The following is a 17,266-nucleotide window of genomic DNA, read 5'->3' on the forward strand; positions in this document are numbered from 1 at the left end:
AGTGAGCTATCTCGAGTTACTGGCTGCATGTATAAAATACAAAATACACTACCCACCTGGTTGAAACAAACATTATATTACTCACTTTTCTATTCAAAACTCAGTTATGGCATTTTAGTCTGGGGAACTACGACAGCTTCAAACTACAACAAACTAATCATTGTACAAAAGAAAATATTGAGAACGTGTGAAAACTATGTGGGTGACAAACGAGGACTCCGAACAAAACCGCTCTTCATTAAATATAGCATGCTTAAAGCAGATCAAGTTTATTATTTCAAACTACTCCAGTGGATATATAAATATAGGCTGCACACAATACCTGTCGACAGTTGCACCTCATACCCAATACGTAAACCACACTATGTAAAGCCCGCCACAAGAACTAATTACGGAAAGCAAACATTGAATTATCAAACGATTAATATATTAAACAGTGATCACTTTAACGTACAATACACACAATCCTTCCACAGTTTCAAAAATGACTGTAAAAACCTATTAGTGGGCAGTGACATTGCATTTTCATTTTGAGTAACTTGTGCTCATCCCTGATAACACATGTAACCTCAGTTATGTTAGATTTTTCTCAGCGCTTGTAAATCATGTTTGCCATTGTTTCGGCATTTACATTGTGTATCAGTCTAAACCTTCGTTTCTTTTTTTTTCTTCTGAAATGTTTCAATGTACTGATCTACTTACTGTATGTGCTATTTATTTTCGAGCAAGTGATTCTATGGTTTTTTTCTTTATTGACTTCTTGTGTAAGCCAATTTTACTGTTATATAATACTTATTGCATATGTATCTTCTGCTTTTTCGAAATCTATCCCGTTGAAGCAAAAGTAATGCTTTGGAGACATGTGTTCTGAATAATTGAATTTTTCGTTGCTGTGTGCTGTGTGTTAAAGATAGGTTCAACAAATACGTATGTGAATGATATGTCATGCTGCCTTGAACTGTAGGGGCGCAGAGGCTCTGTCAGGCATTTTGCCTTTACCTCTGCCCCCCTACACGGAGAGAATCCGTGAAACAAACAATAAAGAAAAAAAATAGGCTAATGAGGAGGAGTAGGAGGATGACATCGTTGTGTCGTCCCAGTGCGGACGTGTAGTTGCATACAGACAGCACGGTCTGCTGCAGGGCCTAGCAGGACATATTTGCTCGTACCACAGCGAGTTCGTCGCAAAGATTTTCGCAATATTAGGGAACGATTCATAACAATCCCCTCCTTACTGCGCACGTTCAGTACTGGATACTGTCAGATAAATTTCTAGCGATTAAATTCATGAACATATAATTCTAATGATAATAGCTTCTGGCTCTATGCCATAAATAAGTTGAAGTACTGCTTTCTTTTTTTCTTTTTTTTTTGCGACGTGAACACTGTGAGAGACCGTCTGAATTGAGTACAGTTTGTCTATGAGTGAGGAGAGCAGCGGTATGCCAAAGCTGTGTCAAATCTTTGCTCCTCGGCGAAATACTTCTTGTGTGTGGCTTCTCTGCTCCTCTGTTGCAGTTCGTGCCCCAGCCATTAATGTGCATAGGTATTACCTAGCCCAAGTTTCCAGCCATATGCTGAAACGTTGACTTGTTCATTTAGACAGTTAAGAGTTGAAGCTTAATAACCTAGAAGCGAAAGTCAGAGCAGATGGTAGATGAAGTACAGAAATCTACGTTTCCGGTGAGCTGGTGACAGAAAGCGCAGGAATGTTCATGCCGTCGAGGTCAAAAATGAAAGAGGTGACCTACAGTGTAATAAACGCAAAGCCGTGTAAAGCCGCACAGTTTTCTCAGTGCTTAGCCAGTAGGCTAACCTTCTCAACGCACACATTTACTCTCATAAAAACCTCAGCGATACAAATAAACGTTGTCTAATATCTGACGCTGATAAATTATTTATCTAGCGATTACATTCTTCATTTGCTGTACGGTGCCAGTTTGCCTGTAGGCCAAATTGTGAGTAAGGTGGATCTATTCGCAAGGATTTAGTGACTGATGACTGACCGTGACTTGCATTCGGCGTAAAATAGAAAGGCCGCATAGTGAGGCATTCTCTATAGTTAACGTTTATTATGCATTATTTTGTTTTATACTTATTTACGCTTGGTACTTATTCACGATCCTTGGCCGTGAAAATGTAGGAGCAGAGTCCTACGGCACTCGAGCAGATGGAAATACCAGGCGCTCGTAAAAATGATCTGATGGTACCGACACGTGACTCCAACTGCTCGGATTTTATTCTGCGCATTGTAAGTGTCTTCAGGGACACTAGCAAGAAAATCAAACTAAGAAAAAAAAGGAACTTGCACGCTTACCTTGACTTCTTGATTTTGCACTTTCCTTAACTTTTTTCATCTCTCAATATACTATCGCTGAAGTAAAAAGTGACAAAAAGAAAAGCAAAAGATCTGAATCTGTCAGACAACTTTAAGTTTAGTTTAATCTTTAAGTTTAGTTTAATCTAAACGAAAGGAATCAGAAAACAAATCTGTTACTCGCCGCCGATGGCACTGCAACCAGTGACGCCCCAAATGTTTTTGTTTCCACCCACCAAACTTTTCTTGTATTCGTTTGGCCTCCCTGGGTCTCGTCACCGTGCCTGGCAGATGCAGTTCGCTCGTGCGCCAAAGGTGTTGCAGTTTGACGCACACGTTTGCCTTGCCTGCCCACCACTTGTGCTATGCAGAATCTGCCTATTGAACTGCCGGACCTGACGGTGCCGCCCAAGATCCAGGTGCCACCATCTAGTGAACTAAAGGTGAGTGCACGCGTCAGCTTACGCATAGAAGAATGGTCATGACGTACTTGCTGACATAACGCGAAGGAGCACGTGTGCACGCTGTCTGGCGCGGGGGGTGTGTTATGCTGGAGGAAGAAAAAAACAAGTGTTCGTACCGACTAATTCAAAACATGTCTGCTCGCTGAGGAGTCTGAGCACGACTCGACAACGTTGCGAGGTGCTATTCGAATTCGGAGATGCAACGAAACACGTGCCATACAAAGGGGAAGCGTGGAGTACGCAACCGCATGGCAGATCAGCGCATGCGTGGTTTAACGTTTCCTAGTAAGGCGAAGGAAGAAAATAACAACGCCTTCCCTCATGCAGATACGTTTTGATTGACATATGAGGTTTAATGTGCCGAAGCAACAGCTGAGCTGTGAGGGACCTCGGCCGTTGTGGACGATTTTGATTATAGTATTGACACGTGGACTTGTTTATCTTTTCCAGTGAGTGCTTTTCACCGCTTAACAAATGTTATCGACCCGCCGTGGTTGCTCAGTGGCTATGGTGTTGGGCTGCTGAGCACGAGGTCGCGGGATCGAATCCCGGCCACGGCGGCCGCATTTCGATGGGGGCGAAATGCGAAAACACCCGTGTGCTTAGATTTAGGTGCACGTTAAAGAACCCCAGGTGGTCAAAATTTCCGGAGTCCTCCACTACGGCGTGCCTCATAATCAGAAAGTGGTTTTGGCACGTAAAACCCCAAATATTATTATTAACAAATGTTATCGCTCAGCACGGGACGCGTCTGCATGTATAGGAAGTTTCTGGGATGTTATCGATGGTTCTATCCGCTGTCTGTTGTAACCGAACCTTGTGTAATCCAATTTCATGTATGGTGTAGAACTTTCTGGAAGACAACCGAGCACTAGCGATTACTCTGGAACGTTCGATGGCTCGTGTATAAAAGCCGACGCGCTAGGCCGGCAGATCAGATGTTCGCTGACCGTGTTCGCCGCTATCACTGTGCTTTGAGTGTAACTTGGTTTTGCGGCCAAAGTCCGCCCAATAAAAGTTGGTTACCTCATTCACAGATTTGCCGCTGTATTATTCACAGTCACTACTACGTGACAATATTAAAGAAACCCTCGCAAACTGCGTCAACGTTTAATTTCTGCGCATTCAAAAGTGACGCATATGCTAACTATAGCTTCCACGTGATTAGTGAAAACTTCAGCCAACAATAATTAACGCTTTTGTTTGGGTCGTAAGAACGGCTAGAAAAGAACAGGATTTCTAACCTAAAAACATCGTACAGTAAAGGACACTGTGTTGGCCTACGCTGGGCCAGAGGCATGTGTTCCATGTCAACCGGATTATGATAATCTAATTGGAGGCCATCTAATTGGAGGCCCCGCAGGGGCGTCTGCGTCAGCAGGCGTTTGGTGTGTTGCGACACCACGTACCCGAGCACACGAGGGTTGGCCCCTCCCGCGTGTAGCCGTGTGCGGCTTAGCCGTGTCTGGGAAAAGGGGCATCCTGGGGGTTGAGCCGATGCTGGGTGTTTGGACCTTTAAGGCCCCCCGGTGGAGGCAATAAATCTCTTCGGCCTCGGCTTCACATAGACGGCACCTCCAGACTGACCCACCATCGGCAGTCGCCTTTTCCTGTCCTCCTCTCCAATCTTCCTCTTTCTCTACCGCTTTTCCATCTTTCCTGTCTTCACTTCTTATTACTTCCCTATTTCCTGGCGGCAATGGTTAACCGTGTGTAATATATCCAGTCTTGGGTATATATATTTTAGGTTATAGCGGCGATGCATGGCTGGTGTCTGCAGGTGTTATTCCCAACCTAGTAACGTCCCCTAGTTGGGCTCGGTGGTGGGTGGCTACCATCGCCGGCGAATTTTCCAGTGTTTACATGGCAAACGCTTCCCCCCCCCTCCAAGATCTCCCTGAAAAAAGAGGGCGCACCGAAGCAGCACTTCAGTTCGTATTGATACCAAACCATGACACCTTCCCAAAGTTATATGTCCTTCAGCACAACTATTAGAAAATTATCGCCTTTCTTAGTATCCAAATACCTATCAAACATGATCGGATCAGGCTACAAAGCATCAAAGATGGCAAGCGGAGACCTCCTCCTTGAACTGACAAAGAAAGACCAAGTGGGAAAAATCAGTGAACTCACAATTATCGGTGAAATTAACGTCACGATCTCCCCACATCGCTCGATCAAAACCAGCAGAGGAGTAATATCAGAAGAAGATTTGTTGAACCTCAGTGACGAAGAGCCCCATGAAGGATTCCAGGAGCAAAATGTAATCAAGGTACAAAGGATAACAAATAAAACGACCAACAGATCCCCACAAAACACGTAGTACTCACATTTGGTTCTAGTACTGTGCCAAGTTCACTCGATACATGCTTCTTGAAAATCAATGTCCGACCATACATACCGAACCCGAGGTGATGCTTCAAGGGCCAGAGGTTCGGACATGCATCACAATCATGCAGAGGAAAGGAAACATGCGTGGAGTGGAGTGCCAACGACCATCCATCTGACAACCGCAATGCTCCCGCACAATGTGTCAATTGCAAGGGCGATCATCCAGTTTACTCACGCAGCTACCCTTGCTGGAAAAGAGAAAAAGAAATCATCGCAATAGTTGTAAAGGAAAAGATCTCATTCTATGAAGCGAGGAAAAGGCTAGGGCACTTACCTCAAGTAAGCTATGCCAATGTGACACGGGAGGGGGCAGCGCCACACCGGTTTCAGGAGTCTACAGGGTCCACGTCCGGTACTCCTCTAGAAACTCCAACCACCCCCTTGGTGGCTGCAGCCAGTGTTGCTCCCTCTTCATCGAAGACAGCCCGGCAGACTGCAGTGCTGCAGGGCCCAAAGTTGAACGGAACTCCACGGCGCGAAACGCATGTCCCGGCACCTGGCTCCCGATCATCCAGCGCCTAAGAGAAGACAATGGAGGTCGATCAGAAAACCCCGGCGTCATTGACGCCAAAGGATCCGCGCTCCTAGGAGTGCTCCAAGAAGGAAAAAGTTCTTGTAACCCCAATGAAAAAGGGGCAGGTAACCTGAACAGTTACCGCCCCTCATAAGAGTAATCAGCTTTTTAATACACGTCACCTGCAAATTGTAAGCTCACATACACAAGATTTTTTTTCAATTCGAATAAAATGGCTTTCATCATTCATTGGAATTGCAGAGGCCTAATTCACAATCTAGGTGACATCAAAGACATTATAAATAAGTTATCACTAGTAGCATTCTGCCTTCAAGAAACGAACCTAGGACCCAAACATACACATTTTCTTAAAGGTTTTACTGTCGTAAGAAAGGACCGCGAGCACTCCAGTCGCCTATCAGGAGGTGTCTCTATTGTCGCCCAAGGCGGCATCCCCACACGGAACGTTTTGTTAAATACTCCGTACGAGGCAGTAGCTGTCACCGTTTTGTCATTTAAGACTGTCATCATCTGTTCATTGTACATTCCTCCCCATAGCCATTTCACAACTCGAGATCTGGAAGATTAAATTGAGCAGCTGCTGGAGCCTTTTGTTTTATTTGGATAATTTAATGCTCATTGCACTCTTTGGGACAGCGATAAGAATGACCAAAGAGGACAACTAATCGAACATTTTATTTTGACAAACAACATCTGTCTTTTGAATTCAGGTGCGCCAACTCATTTTTCACCGAGTTCACGTAATTTTAGCTGCCTTGATTTAGCATATTGTTCTCCGGTCATTTTCACCGATTTTAAATGGGATGTACTGGAGACTTCATATTGCAGTGATCATCTACCTACTATAATCAACCTCACCTCAATGCTATCCATTATATCCCATAAACCGCGCCATAGGAAATTACAAATGACAGACTCGTCTGTTTTCACAGAAAGTGCCAGGCTGGAGGAGCTTATTTTAACAGACCTAAGCATTGACGAAATTAATGAAAAATTTACTAACTGTGTTATTTCTGCAGTTAAAAGGCCATCCCACAATCTTCTGGCGTTGTTCGGAAAAAGCTGAATCCTTGGCGGACACATGAATGCACTGAAGCAAAAAAGCAGCAAAATAAGCCCTGGGGAATGTTACGTAGATACCCAACACATAACAAATTTCTGAACTTCAAATGAGCCAAAGCGAAAGCTCGATATATTCGGAGACAGGCGGAAAAATTGTCGTGGCAGAAATATGTATCTACAATTAATAGCACCGTCACATCCAAAAGGATGTGGGAACAGGTCAGGAAGGTTAAGGGGGCCTACTAATCATACGCGATACCCTTACTTACACCTTCAGGCATTCATACAACACTACAAGAACAAGCGAATATACTTGGGGAGCATTCTATAACCTCTCTAGCTCAGCTAATTATTCAAACAGGTTTTTAAAATACAAACTCTCGGCAGAAGAGGAGAAACTACCAACTGCTTGTATGTAAAGGGATGAATACAACGCTCCATTCACGTTACGAGAACTTAACAGGGTTCTCTGTGCTGGCAAAAAACTGCAGTAGGTCCTAACCGGATCCACTATTCAATGCTTGCTCACCTGTCCCAAGCATCCGTAGATGGTCTCCTTAAATTTTTCAACAAAGTATTTGAATCTGGAATCATGCCAAAAAGTTGGAAAAACGCAATAGTTGTGCCTTCTTTAAAAACAGGTAAATCCCCCACATCCCCAAGCAGTTTTCGACCCATTGCCCTGACAAGCTCTTTGGCGAAATCGTATGAAAGTGTCGTAAATGCGAGATTAACATTCACTCTTGATATACGGAACTTCATTGATTTTAATCAGTGCGGGTATAAAAAAGGGTGTTCAACAACGGACCACCTCGTCCGACTTGAACACGAAATACGTGAAGTTTTCTTACACGAACAGCACTGCCTGGTAGTGTTCTGTGATCTAGAAAAAGCGTATGACACCACGTGGAGATATGGAATCTTACGTGACCTCGCTGCGTTAGGAATCCGTGGCAAAATGCTCAACTGTCTCGCTGATTTTATGTCCAACAGAACATTCCAAATCCGTCTAGGCTCTGTAGCCGTAACGGAAAATTAGGAAAAAAGTATTCGATTGCCACAGCACGCTTCTGTTTTCACGACCGAAGTATATGCTATATGGGTTTTTGTTAAAAAGATTATCACTGATAAACACAAAAAAGCAGCCATATACACTGATTCTTTAAGCACACTGAAGGCTCTACATCTGAAGTCTGAGTGTGAACCCCTGATAGGAGAGATTTTAAACATGGTGGCGCTTAACAAATATGGGAGGTCAATTCATTTCCGCTGTGTTCCAAGCCATGTTGGGATACTGGGTAACGAAGCAGCTGATAGCTGTGCAACGATGGCAGCGTACAAAGACTTAACAAACACAACACTTCCATATAAAGATAGCATCCGTGAGATTAGAAAAGCCTTAACGTTAAAATGGCAACACGAATGGCACCATTGTGCCGACGACAAGCTGCATCTCACGAAACCCATAGTTGGTGAGTGGAAGACATGTTATCACAGGAACAGTTCTTCGAAGTAGTTTTATGCCGACTACGCATTGGGCACACACAGCTTACTCACAATTATTTACTTACGAAAGAAGACACACGAACATGCGAGAAATGCCAAGGACCACTAACAGTTATGCATATATTATTGACATGTACACACATTGAAGTACACATACGAAAACTTTTGCACAAGTTATATCAACTACACATGCCTTTACACCCTTCTTTAATTTTAGGTGATGATCAGCTAGTCCCACTATCTGATGTGCGTAAATTTCTAGACGACACTGGATTTTTGTATAAAATATAGATTATTAACACAGCATTTTCCTTCTTAGAATGGATTTCAAAACACCTCGTGTTTGGCACAGCATAGCCTTAGCCGCTTTTGCACTATTAAACCACATTCAACAACAACAACAACAGCAGCAGCAGCAGCTCTTGGGAATTGCGGCGACTAGTTTTCCTGTTCGTTAGGAGTCGGACGCATTGGCGAAAGCGAACGGCGTCGGGGACATGGCGAGCGCGTGGGCTAGTCGTGACCCCGAGCAGCTTTTGATTCTGCTGTAGCTTTCAATGCCCAGAACCGATCTCGACGTAACTCACTGGAGATCGCAACGTGAATGGCAGTCATTTCAGCAATTATCCTATCCTGATAAGTTCTGGGGGTGGTAGTGGTCCTCTGTCTTCTGACTTGCTTAGCGAGTCTGGTCCATGCCGCCACGTACGGTTAGACAGTAACTTATCCATTGAAAATCCATGTGTCAGTAAGTCTGTTGCAATCACCTGTTCTGGACAATACCTCCACGTAGAATCATCGGTTTTTTTCCATGATGTCTTTCACTCTGTTCGACACAAATTGCTTCCACTTCATTGTGTCGCCTTTTATCCACTACAGCATGATTGTGGAATCCGACCACACTGTACAGTGGATCTCGTAGTCAGGGCAATTTCTTTAGACGCAATTAAGTGGCCTTGCTCTGGTAAAGGCTGCTAGAAACTTCGAATATGGTGGTGTCGTTGCCTTGATACGCGTGCTTTTGCGATCAGCAACTCTGGTCTCCCTGAGCAGCTCGTACGAGGTAAAAAGCCGCGCCGTACGCCAAAGGATATGCGTCGCAAAATATGTGAACCTGTAGAACTCCGGGAGATTTGGTTGCGCTTTCAAGATAGTGCGGTATAGAAACATTCTGCAAGAGTTGTAGTTGGCGCACCCATTCATGCCATTCTTCTTGCAGATCCTGACGTAACTGCTCGTTCCAGTCTATTCCACGTGTCCATAACTTCTGGAAGAAGATCCTGATGACAATGGTGAATGGTGCAACTAATACCATTCTGTCCGATATCTGTGAATCAGCTTGAAGAACGAACCGGTCGGCATCATATTTTTTCTTTCATAAATTCGAGAAGGCTCCTACAAAAATAGGGAAAGTATCCATGCGCGAATTCCATATAATTCCAAGTACATTTACGCTTGCCTCGTGGAGGACTGCCAGTTCTTCGCCTGCCGAATGATCCTCATAATTCGATGCGTTAATCAGGACATCTGAGTTGATCGTCCATTTTCGTAGCGTAATTCCTGCCTCTTGCATAATCCCCTTGGCGTCTCGGCACATTTGAAGTGCTTCTCCATCTGACTCTATTCCACCCACTAGATGATCTACATGGAATGACTCGCCTGAAATGTTTCGCGGTACTGGTTTTGCTTGAAGGCACACTCTTTAGATGCTGTAGTATAGTTCCTGTCAGCAGTAAGGGGCTAGGTGTTGCTCCGAATGGCACTCACGTCATTCTCCACTCCTGAATCTCCTCTTCTGAGAAACGCAGTACTTCTTTTTCTCCAAACCAGAGGAATCCAAAGACGTCTCCATCTTTCTCTGTGATTGAAATTGGAAGGAATGCTTCTTAAACGCCAGCTAGCAGAGCTATACGGTGCGTTCTGAAGTATAATAGTACCTTCACCAGATCGTGGTACAGGTTTTCACCCTTTCCGAAGCATTCATTTTATGAGAATCACCACTCGGCGTGCGAATAAGCATCGAAAACGATTGTGACCTTAGTGGTTAGTGCGTCCTATCTGATCACTTCCCTGTGCTGTATATAATAAACCTTTGTCGTGGCCCTTCAACAATCTCTGCATGCCCAGCTCTCAGGTACTCCCGTATGGTGTAGTCATACATCTCTAAATGTCCTTGCTTGCTCCGCAGTCGGGAGAGAAGTTTCTTTTCCAAAGTCTTGTTATTGCAACTTGGTTTTTGCCCGAGAGCTTGATATCTCCCTTCCAGGGCAACGTCACTTCGTAGCTTCCGTCCTGAAGACTGATAGTTTCATCGAATTGCTTCAATACTGGACTGAGCTTGCTCTCACTCTCGACGACGTCTGATATTCCCACGCTTTTGAGTTCCCAAAATGAACGGAGGAATTTGTCGCACTCTTGTAGACTAGTCTTCAGTACGCAGACCATGAACGGCGAAGTTGTTATATCCGATGTCATGCAGCTTGTGCGGCCTTGAAATAGCCACCCTAGCTTAGTGTTCATAGGAATGAGTGTCTCATTTTTCTCGCATCAAGTTACTTCTCCCGTCATCAAAGTCCATATTTCGTCGCAACCGATGAGAACGCTTATGCCTGCTTCCTCGACAATGGATTCGTGGAGTCTTTTATCAGCGTCTTTTCAAGACTTCTGGATTTTCACGACGAACAGTGAGCTATAGTCGTACTTGCCTCAATATCTTGGCAAATGTGTGGAATTTCTATCGCTTGCAAGGCGACTTCCGTGTCTGAGAACTGGTTCCGCAGACGGAGCTGCACAACACGCCGCTTCTGCGCTGCCCAACTCGACACGCTTGCAAACGTGTTCAGCTCAATGATGGTAAAGCCTACGCACTGCAACTTCAGCTGTCGTGACAGCAACTAGAAGGCGAACGAGTGCTGACTGCCTCCGACTATGACAGCTCTGATATATCAACATGTGGCATCTGTTATTGCCCAAGCACGGAACGTTTGCAGGAGGACGCTCGTCGATGGATCCTCGATGGTGCGCCGATTTTTCCCTAGAGATGCGCATACAGTCACGTTTGTGCTTGGATTCCTTGATGGTATTCTGGCATTCGTTCTGCGGGTTTCGCGTGTGTTCTTGCTTGCTTTTTGCGGATCACACACACTCGTTCATGACGTCCTTGGCAGGTAGAGCACGGAACCTTGAGTCCAAACTCACACGCACGTGACCTTTAGTAGTGCATGGTAAGTACCTCATGTATCCAGATAAAATGTGCTTATTCAAGCGAGCAAGCGAGCAAGCGAGCAGTCTTCCTTAGAATGTTGATTCGATTTAGAAGGCACACAGTTCTAATGTACTTTCTTAGTGTCATGGAGAACTGAAGACGTGGGTTTAGACCCACGAAATTTTTTACAGACCTTTATAGATTACGGATCCAAAGTTAACGGATGCCACGCACCCCGCATACGAAAGCACGCAAGCAGCAAAGTGTCTAGTCGGCACACGCTCATTGTCGCTGACATTTCCTGACTAGGCTATATAAACCGCTTGAATGCAGACTATAAGTTCCTTTCGAGTGCAGCGGGGTTTTGTTACGGCTGGTCGAAATGGATTGCTAGGAGCACATTCGCCTTGTTCATTCACAGGCGCTTTTGCCTATCTACTGGGATTGCCACCGAGATCCGACAGAGTTCTGGTCAGCAGCCGAGCACAACTTCTGTAGTTGGCGCGGCATCTGCTGTAGCTTTGTCGGCAGCATGTGCCGCCATGTTTATTTACAATATGGGTAGCGTTAACGCTTTTTTGCTTCTGTCCTCTGATTCTCACCACCGCTTCTATATTCTCAGATCGGTTAAGCAATCGGGTAGGGCATGCTCCCTCAGGCTCCGGTCTCGAGCGGGTCCTACGTTGTTGCAATCATAGCCAGAGCGGTGTACGAATCAGTCCAATGTATCACTGACTGCACATGTTGAAAGTGTGGGTGTAGAAGAACGCGGTCACTGAATTGTCACCTGTTGTGAATACGGGAGACAGCTGGCGTATGTGACCACTACCAGCTTGCGACCAGCTTCACGTGGTACTCCCGCGTTCTCAATGATGGCGCCCTCCGAGGTGTGTGCGCCCTTCCAGCGCGGGCCGCTTTCCCCCTTTTGTAGCGACTGACCGAGGAGCAGGCGTTCCTGCGCATCTACCAGCTGCTGGTAGCGTACACCACGTTTGCCCAGCACATGGCCAACACAAGCCACGGTATGGCGAGCTGCAGCGGCCACGCCATCGCAGCGACCAGCAAGCGCAGCCCCGCGGGCGCCGCCACGGCCCTCCAGGTGGCAACCAACAGCCAAAGGAACGCCGACCAACTGCAGGTTAGTGCAGCAATTTTTACTTCTCCATTTGCGATGCGCGTTCAGAAGTCGTGCGGAGTGAATGACTAGAGATACGGGAAGTCCGTATCTTGTTTGTGTCGCGGTCTTGTGTACGACCGCCAAGATGTATTTGGAATATTGGAGAAAGCTGAATAAGAAGAGCGCATAAATTTTTCTGTAGTCCATGGACAAAATTTAAAGAGATACTCACCCCACATAGCATATTTTTAATAAAAGAAATATCTAATCACTTAAGCACACAGTCTAATACCCTTGGGGGTATATTTTCGGCCGTTCTCTTCACAATACACGAAAAAAGAAGTGAAATTTCTTAGTTTTATTCATGACCACGGATGCTGCTTAGTTCTATAGCGTAGCCTTGTTGTATACCTCTGCGTGTATGACGTGCGCATTTCTCAAAAGAGTTGTGGAGTGAGTGCCACACTTTAATACGTGCCCGGTGTGCGCTGCAGGAGCTCCGCTGCGACGTGCGACTGTCGAGCGCGGCGCACGGCAGCCAGGCTCAGTTCGCGGCGGCCGACGCCAGCGCAGTGGGCCTCATCCTGGACACGTACGCGGACTGCTCCAAACGCCTGCTGGCTCACTACAGCGTGGCAGTGGGTGTGCAGCAGCTTCTGCATTCGGTGCACGGGTACCTGCTGCACTTGGTGCGCCTCAAGAGCCCCTACCCGGGAGCCGACAACGCCGAGCCCCCCGAGGTCTTCGAGCAGGCCTCGTACTGAGCCTCAGTACCGCTTCACTTGTGCCCCTTGCAAGCAAGGTGACTGGCCAAAGACGTCACCACCTCTGTCTGACCAATAGTCGCCAGGAAAAAAAAAAGAAGAGCAAATGTGGCACAACTCCTAACACATGCCAAATGTACGGCCACCATCAACTGCAGTGTGCAAACTAACGGCTACAGTCAGATGGAAAAGGACTTTGTCGGCTTCGTAGCCCCGTTATGACTGAATAAAACAATAGCGCCTACGTCCTGTGTTGTTGGGAGGCAGCGTCCTCCTCCCTTTTTTTGTAGCTATTGCGCATGAAAGTCCTTTTTTTATAAGAGAAACTCTTTTGTTTATGTAAAGGTTGTTCACGGCTCGGAGTATGACAACTCCTATGTTTACACGAAATTGTGTAGCGTACGATACAAAAAATCGGCAAGGAGATCGCGGGAAAGTGACGGCTCCCATACATAAATGCTGATAGAATGGATGGATAGGAAGGAGCGAACTGTTTATTGGGTGAATTTGTGACCAGAAAGCATAAGCGGCATAAGTGACAATGCCAGTGGTGAGCGTAGTTGGCAGTCATAAAACCACCGTAGAACAAATAACACAGCCCGAATACTCTCCTTTTAGTGAAATTGTACGTTGTATTACTCGCGTCGGTTCGGTAAATTATATACAGCGTTGGCGACATGCGCACAGCCTCATTATCGTGGTTGCATCTCGGTGCCTATGTGACGACAACGTTAACAAAGATGCTGGCATAACAAGCGCGTCTTGCGCGATAGCGGTAATGTGATAAGACTGATAGTTCGGTGAAGGCGATCACCGACCAGAAATAATAAAATAACACTCTTCACAATATCGTGGAGTTTAGTAGAGTTCTTTTTATTCTTTCTGTCTCTTTTAGCCTTACTTTTTGTTGAGATAAAAATAAACAGAGAAGTTGTTGTCGCCGTTTGCTGGCGATGGCTACCCCTTGCCGCTTGATTGATAATATAGGATAAAAAATTAATAAATATAAATGCCTGCAATATGTAATGCTTCAAAAACAACAATAAAAAATTACCGACGATTACGTTACTTCCTAATGCGAAATTTGAGCGCAGCAAATAAGCTGTTTCACCTTTTGGATAGATTGAGGCAAAGAAATCGAGCAACACATGTATGCGCTATCACATAATTTTTTTTTTATTTTTCACACGTATTCCTTTAACAAAGACTCCACTAACAGTTCTTGACAGTCATGAAGGAAGCTTTGTGGTCGGAGAAATAGACTGATATATGTTCGACTTGGTACACCAATGCTTGATTCTCAAAGACGAGATCTATACAAGTGCCTCGCGAGGTTGTCACAGCCGTGGGGGAAGCAGAGGCTAAGCGCCGCCGCCGAGAAGACCCTGCCGTTCGCGCCGCCGAAGCGGAGGCTCATCGCCGCCGTCGAGAGCAACCAGCAGTAAGCGAGGCTGAAGCAGAAGCTCATCGCCGCCGCCGAGAAGACCCTGCAGTTCGCGCCGCCGAAGCGGAGGCTCATCGCCGCCGTCGAGAGCAACCAGCAGTAAGCGGAAGCGGAGGGGGGCGGCGTGTACACCCAGCGGCAAACGATGGGGGCAGAAGCGCGCGTAGCAAGCGGACAACACGATAAAGGGAGGAGGGAAGAGATAGCAGCGACTGACTGATGCCGCTGACGGCGATAGTGAGTCAACCCCAGCTATCCGCCACACAAGAACAGGGGGGGGGGGACCCTTTCCTCCTCTTTCTGCATGGCGGCGACGGTGTTCTATGCAGTCACGTTATCTTGACTCTCTAGCGGCGTCAGCGGCATCCAGCGGTATCAGTCGGTCGCTGCTAGCGCGGGGGGGATGAAAGGGGGGCGCAGCTGGTTACGAGGCCGACGACGACGCCGACGACGACGACGACGCCGACGACGACGCGAAACCCAGGAACGGACGCCAAAGAGCTGCGCTCTAAAATAACAGACGTCTAACACGTAAGAGCGAAAGTCTCTTTCCAGAAGTTCTCATTTGCCGCGAAGTCCGGGTACTCATGTTTTTAATGCACGGATGAGACAATTACTCACGACGCAGTAGAGTCGATAATTGTCACAAATTCTGGCGTCTTCAAAGAAGTGTCGAAGTGATTTCGTAACTTTGTGACGCACTTTTGAAGGCCATAGGCCTAATACTTTGGCAAGTAAGAAAAGCTGGTGCGAGTCATATAAACTTCGCACTTGTTTAAGGCCCTATCCATGTGTGGTATGCTTGGGACAGCCGAGTATTAGGTGGTATACACCCTCGTAGTCATGACCGCACGGACATGTTGGAGAGGTCGCACGCTTAATTCGGAATTAGCAGTGCTTGGTGTAATCAGTTCCGAGGCGGATACGGTGTCGATGCGTTATGGAAGCTGAGGGTCTCGCTATTGCTCAAGGTGTTGGTGAACTGCATATAGGATTGAAATCTTTTGTACTCTCTGCGAACCAATTTGACACGCACAGCTCTCGCTTGAAGCCTCGTACTACGCGCTGGGTGTCGGAGGGGAATATGAAAATAAGGCGGGTTTTCGAATTTTCATGAGCCGCCTTTTCCCAGCGCATCCGCTATTTAATTTCCTTTGATTCCGCAGTGACTTGGAACCCACGGGAATACCACACGTTGTTTTAACGCTGTAGCTGGAGTAAGTTCTTTTATTAGAGCGCATGTTGCATGTGCGTCTATTTGCACGGGAGTGGCATTTTAAATAAATGTAAGAGGCGCCAAGGAATCAGTGATGAATTTCAGAATAGTGGCTAGCCGGCCTTGTTGGTACGAACACATTCTTTAGCAAACAGCGCGCATAAAGGCCGATCCACACGACGGACCAAATTGCTCTTTTGGACCGCGGTCCGCGCATCACGTGATAGGACGTCACCAGTTCGTGCGTACCGCCGTTGGCCCGCGCAAGACCGCGGCCCTCGCGGTCCAACAAATTGCCGAGGCTTTTCCCGCTTCCGTTTTGGCGGCGGACCGCATGCAAACCGCAGCGATTTTGGCTTAGCCAACGAAAGTTGTCCGGCAACAGAGTGTCTTCAGCCAAATCCAATCTAGTTTTCGGCTCAGCAAAAGCCAGTCGTTTCATGTTCGCAGTTCCGCCAATGGTTCCGCCTACACGTTCGTGCAGCAGATATATTTTTTAAGCACTGTGTCCTCTTGGAGTGACTGTGTCCTCTTGGATCGGCCTTAATGGGACACATTGTCGCGTGCCTCTTTTCTGTGTCCCGTTATTCGCGCTGTTTGCTAAAGAATGGAATCCGTGATGGCGACCCAATTTCTTTTGATGAAGCCGATGGCTAGTAGAATTCATTTATAGCAGAAAGCTGGGCTAGTTGGTCTGTCTTTTTTCATGTTCCTGTCCGTGTCCTTTTCTACGCGCAAGTGTGATGTCCCCTTATACGCTAGTAGAAGGGCTACAAGCTCCGACATCGTTGAAGATGAAGGATGACCCACTCGGCAACCATGTTCTTTGTGCAATTCTGGAGCGGTAAATGCTGATAATGAACTTTCTGTTGTAACGGAGCCGTCAGTGTATGCGTATTGGTACCGGTACCTTGCAAAAAGATGATGTGAAGCCAACGGCATCGCTCCAACGACTGGTACTTCATTTTTATTTCGAAGGGCTTCTATTGATGCTTCAGTTGCTGGTAGTTCCAGAAACCAGGGAAGGTAGTTTAAATCCGGGTGCCAGAAATCCGAGATTGGAAGCAGCGGAATGTACTGCCCGAACACACCGTGTATATGTGTTGCGGTTCGACTCTCAGTACGTATAACGAGCGGGTGTGAGGAGTGTTGGGTGACTAGTCGAAAACTATGGTCACACATCTCGACGTTCCGGATCACATTAAATGGAGTTTCGCGCGCCTCTGCTATTGTCAATAAATTTGA

The 17,266-nt window shown here is 46.4% G+C and overlaps 1 protein-coding gene across 1 annotated transcript in view; it reads left to right on the plus strand.

Moving 5' to 3' along the window:
• LOC142565857 (uncharacterized) overlaps window positions 1–13,598 on the plus strand; it is a 32,084-nt gene extending 18,486 nt beyond the window's left edge. The window contains exons 3-5 of the mRNA XM_075676405.1: window positions 2,689–2,760; window positions 12,412–12,618; window positions 13,092–13,598. Of these exons, the coding sequence (XP_075532520.1) occupies window positions 2,689–2,760; window positions 12,412–12,618; window positions 13,092–13,361 (549 nt within the window). The 3' untranslated portion in view covers window positions 13,362–13,598. The remainder of the gene's footprint in view (window positions 1–2,688; window positions 2,761–12,411; window positions 12,619–13,091) is intronic.
• The last annotated feature ends 3,668 nt before the right edge of the window (window positions 13,599–17,266 follow it).

Source organism: Dermacentor variabilis, unplaced genomic scaffold (genome assembly GCF_050947875.1).
Source record: "Dermacentor variabilis isolate Ectoservices unplaced genomic scaffold, ASM5094787v1 scaffold_12, whole genome shotgun sequence".
NCBI lineage: Eukaryota > Metazoa > Arthropoda > Arachnida > Ixodida > Ixodidae > Dermacentor > Dermacentor variabilis.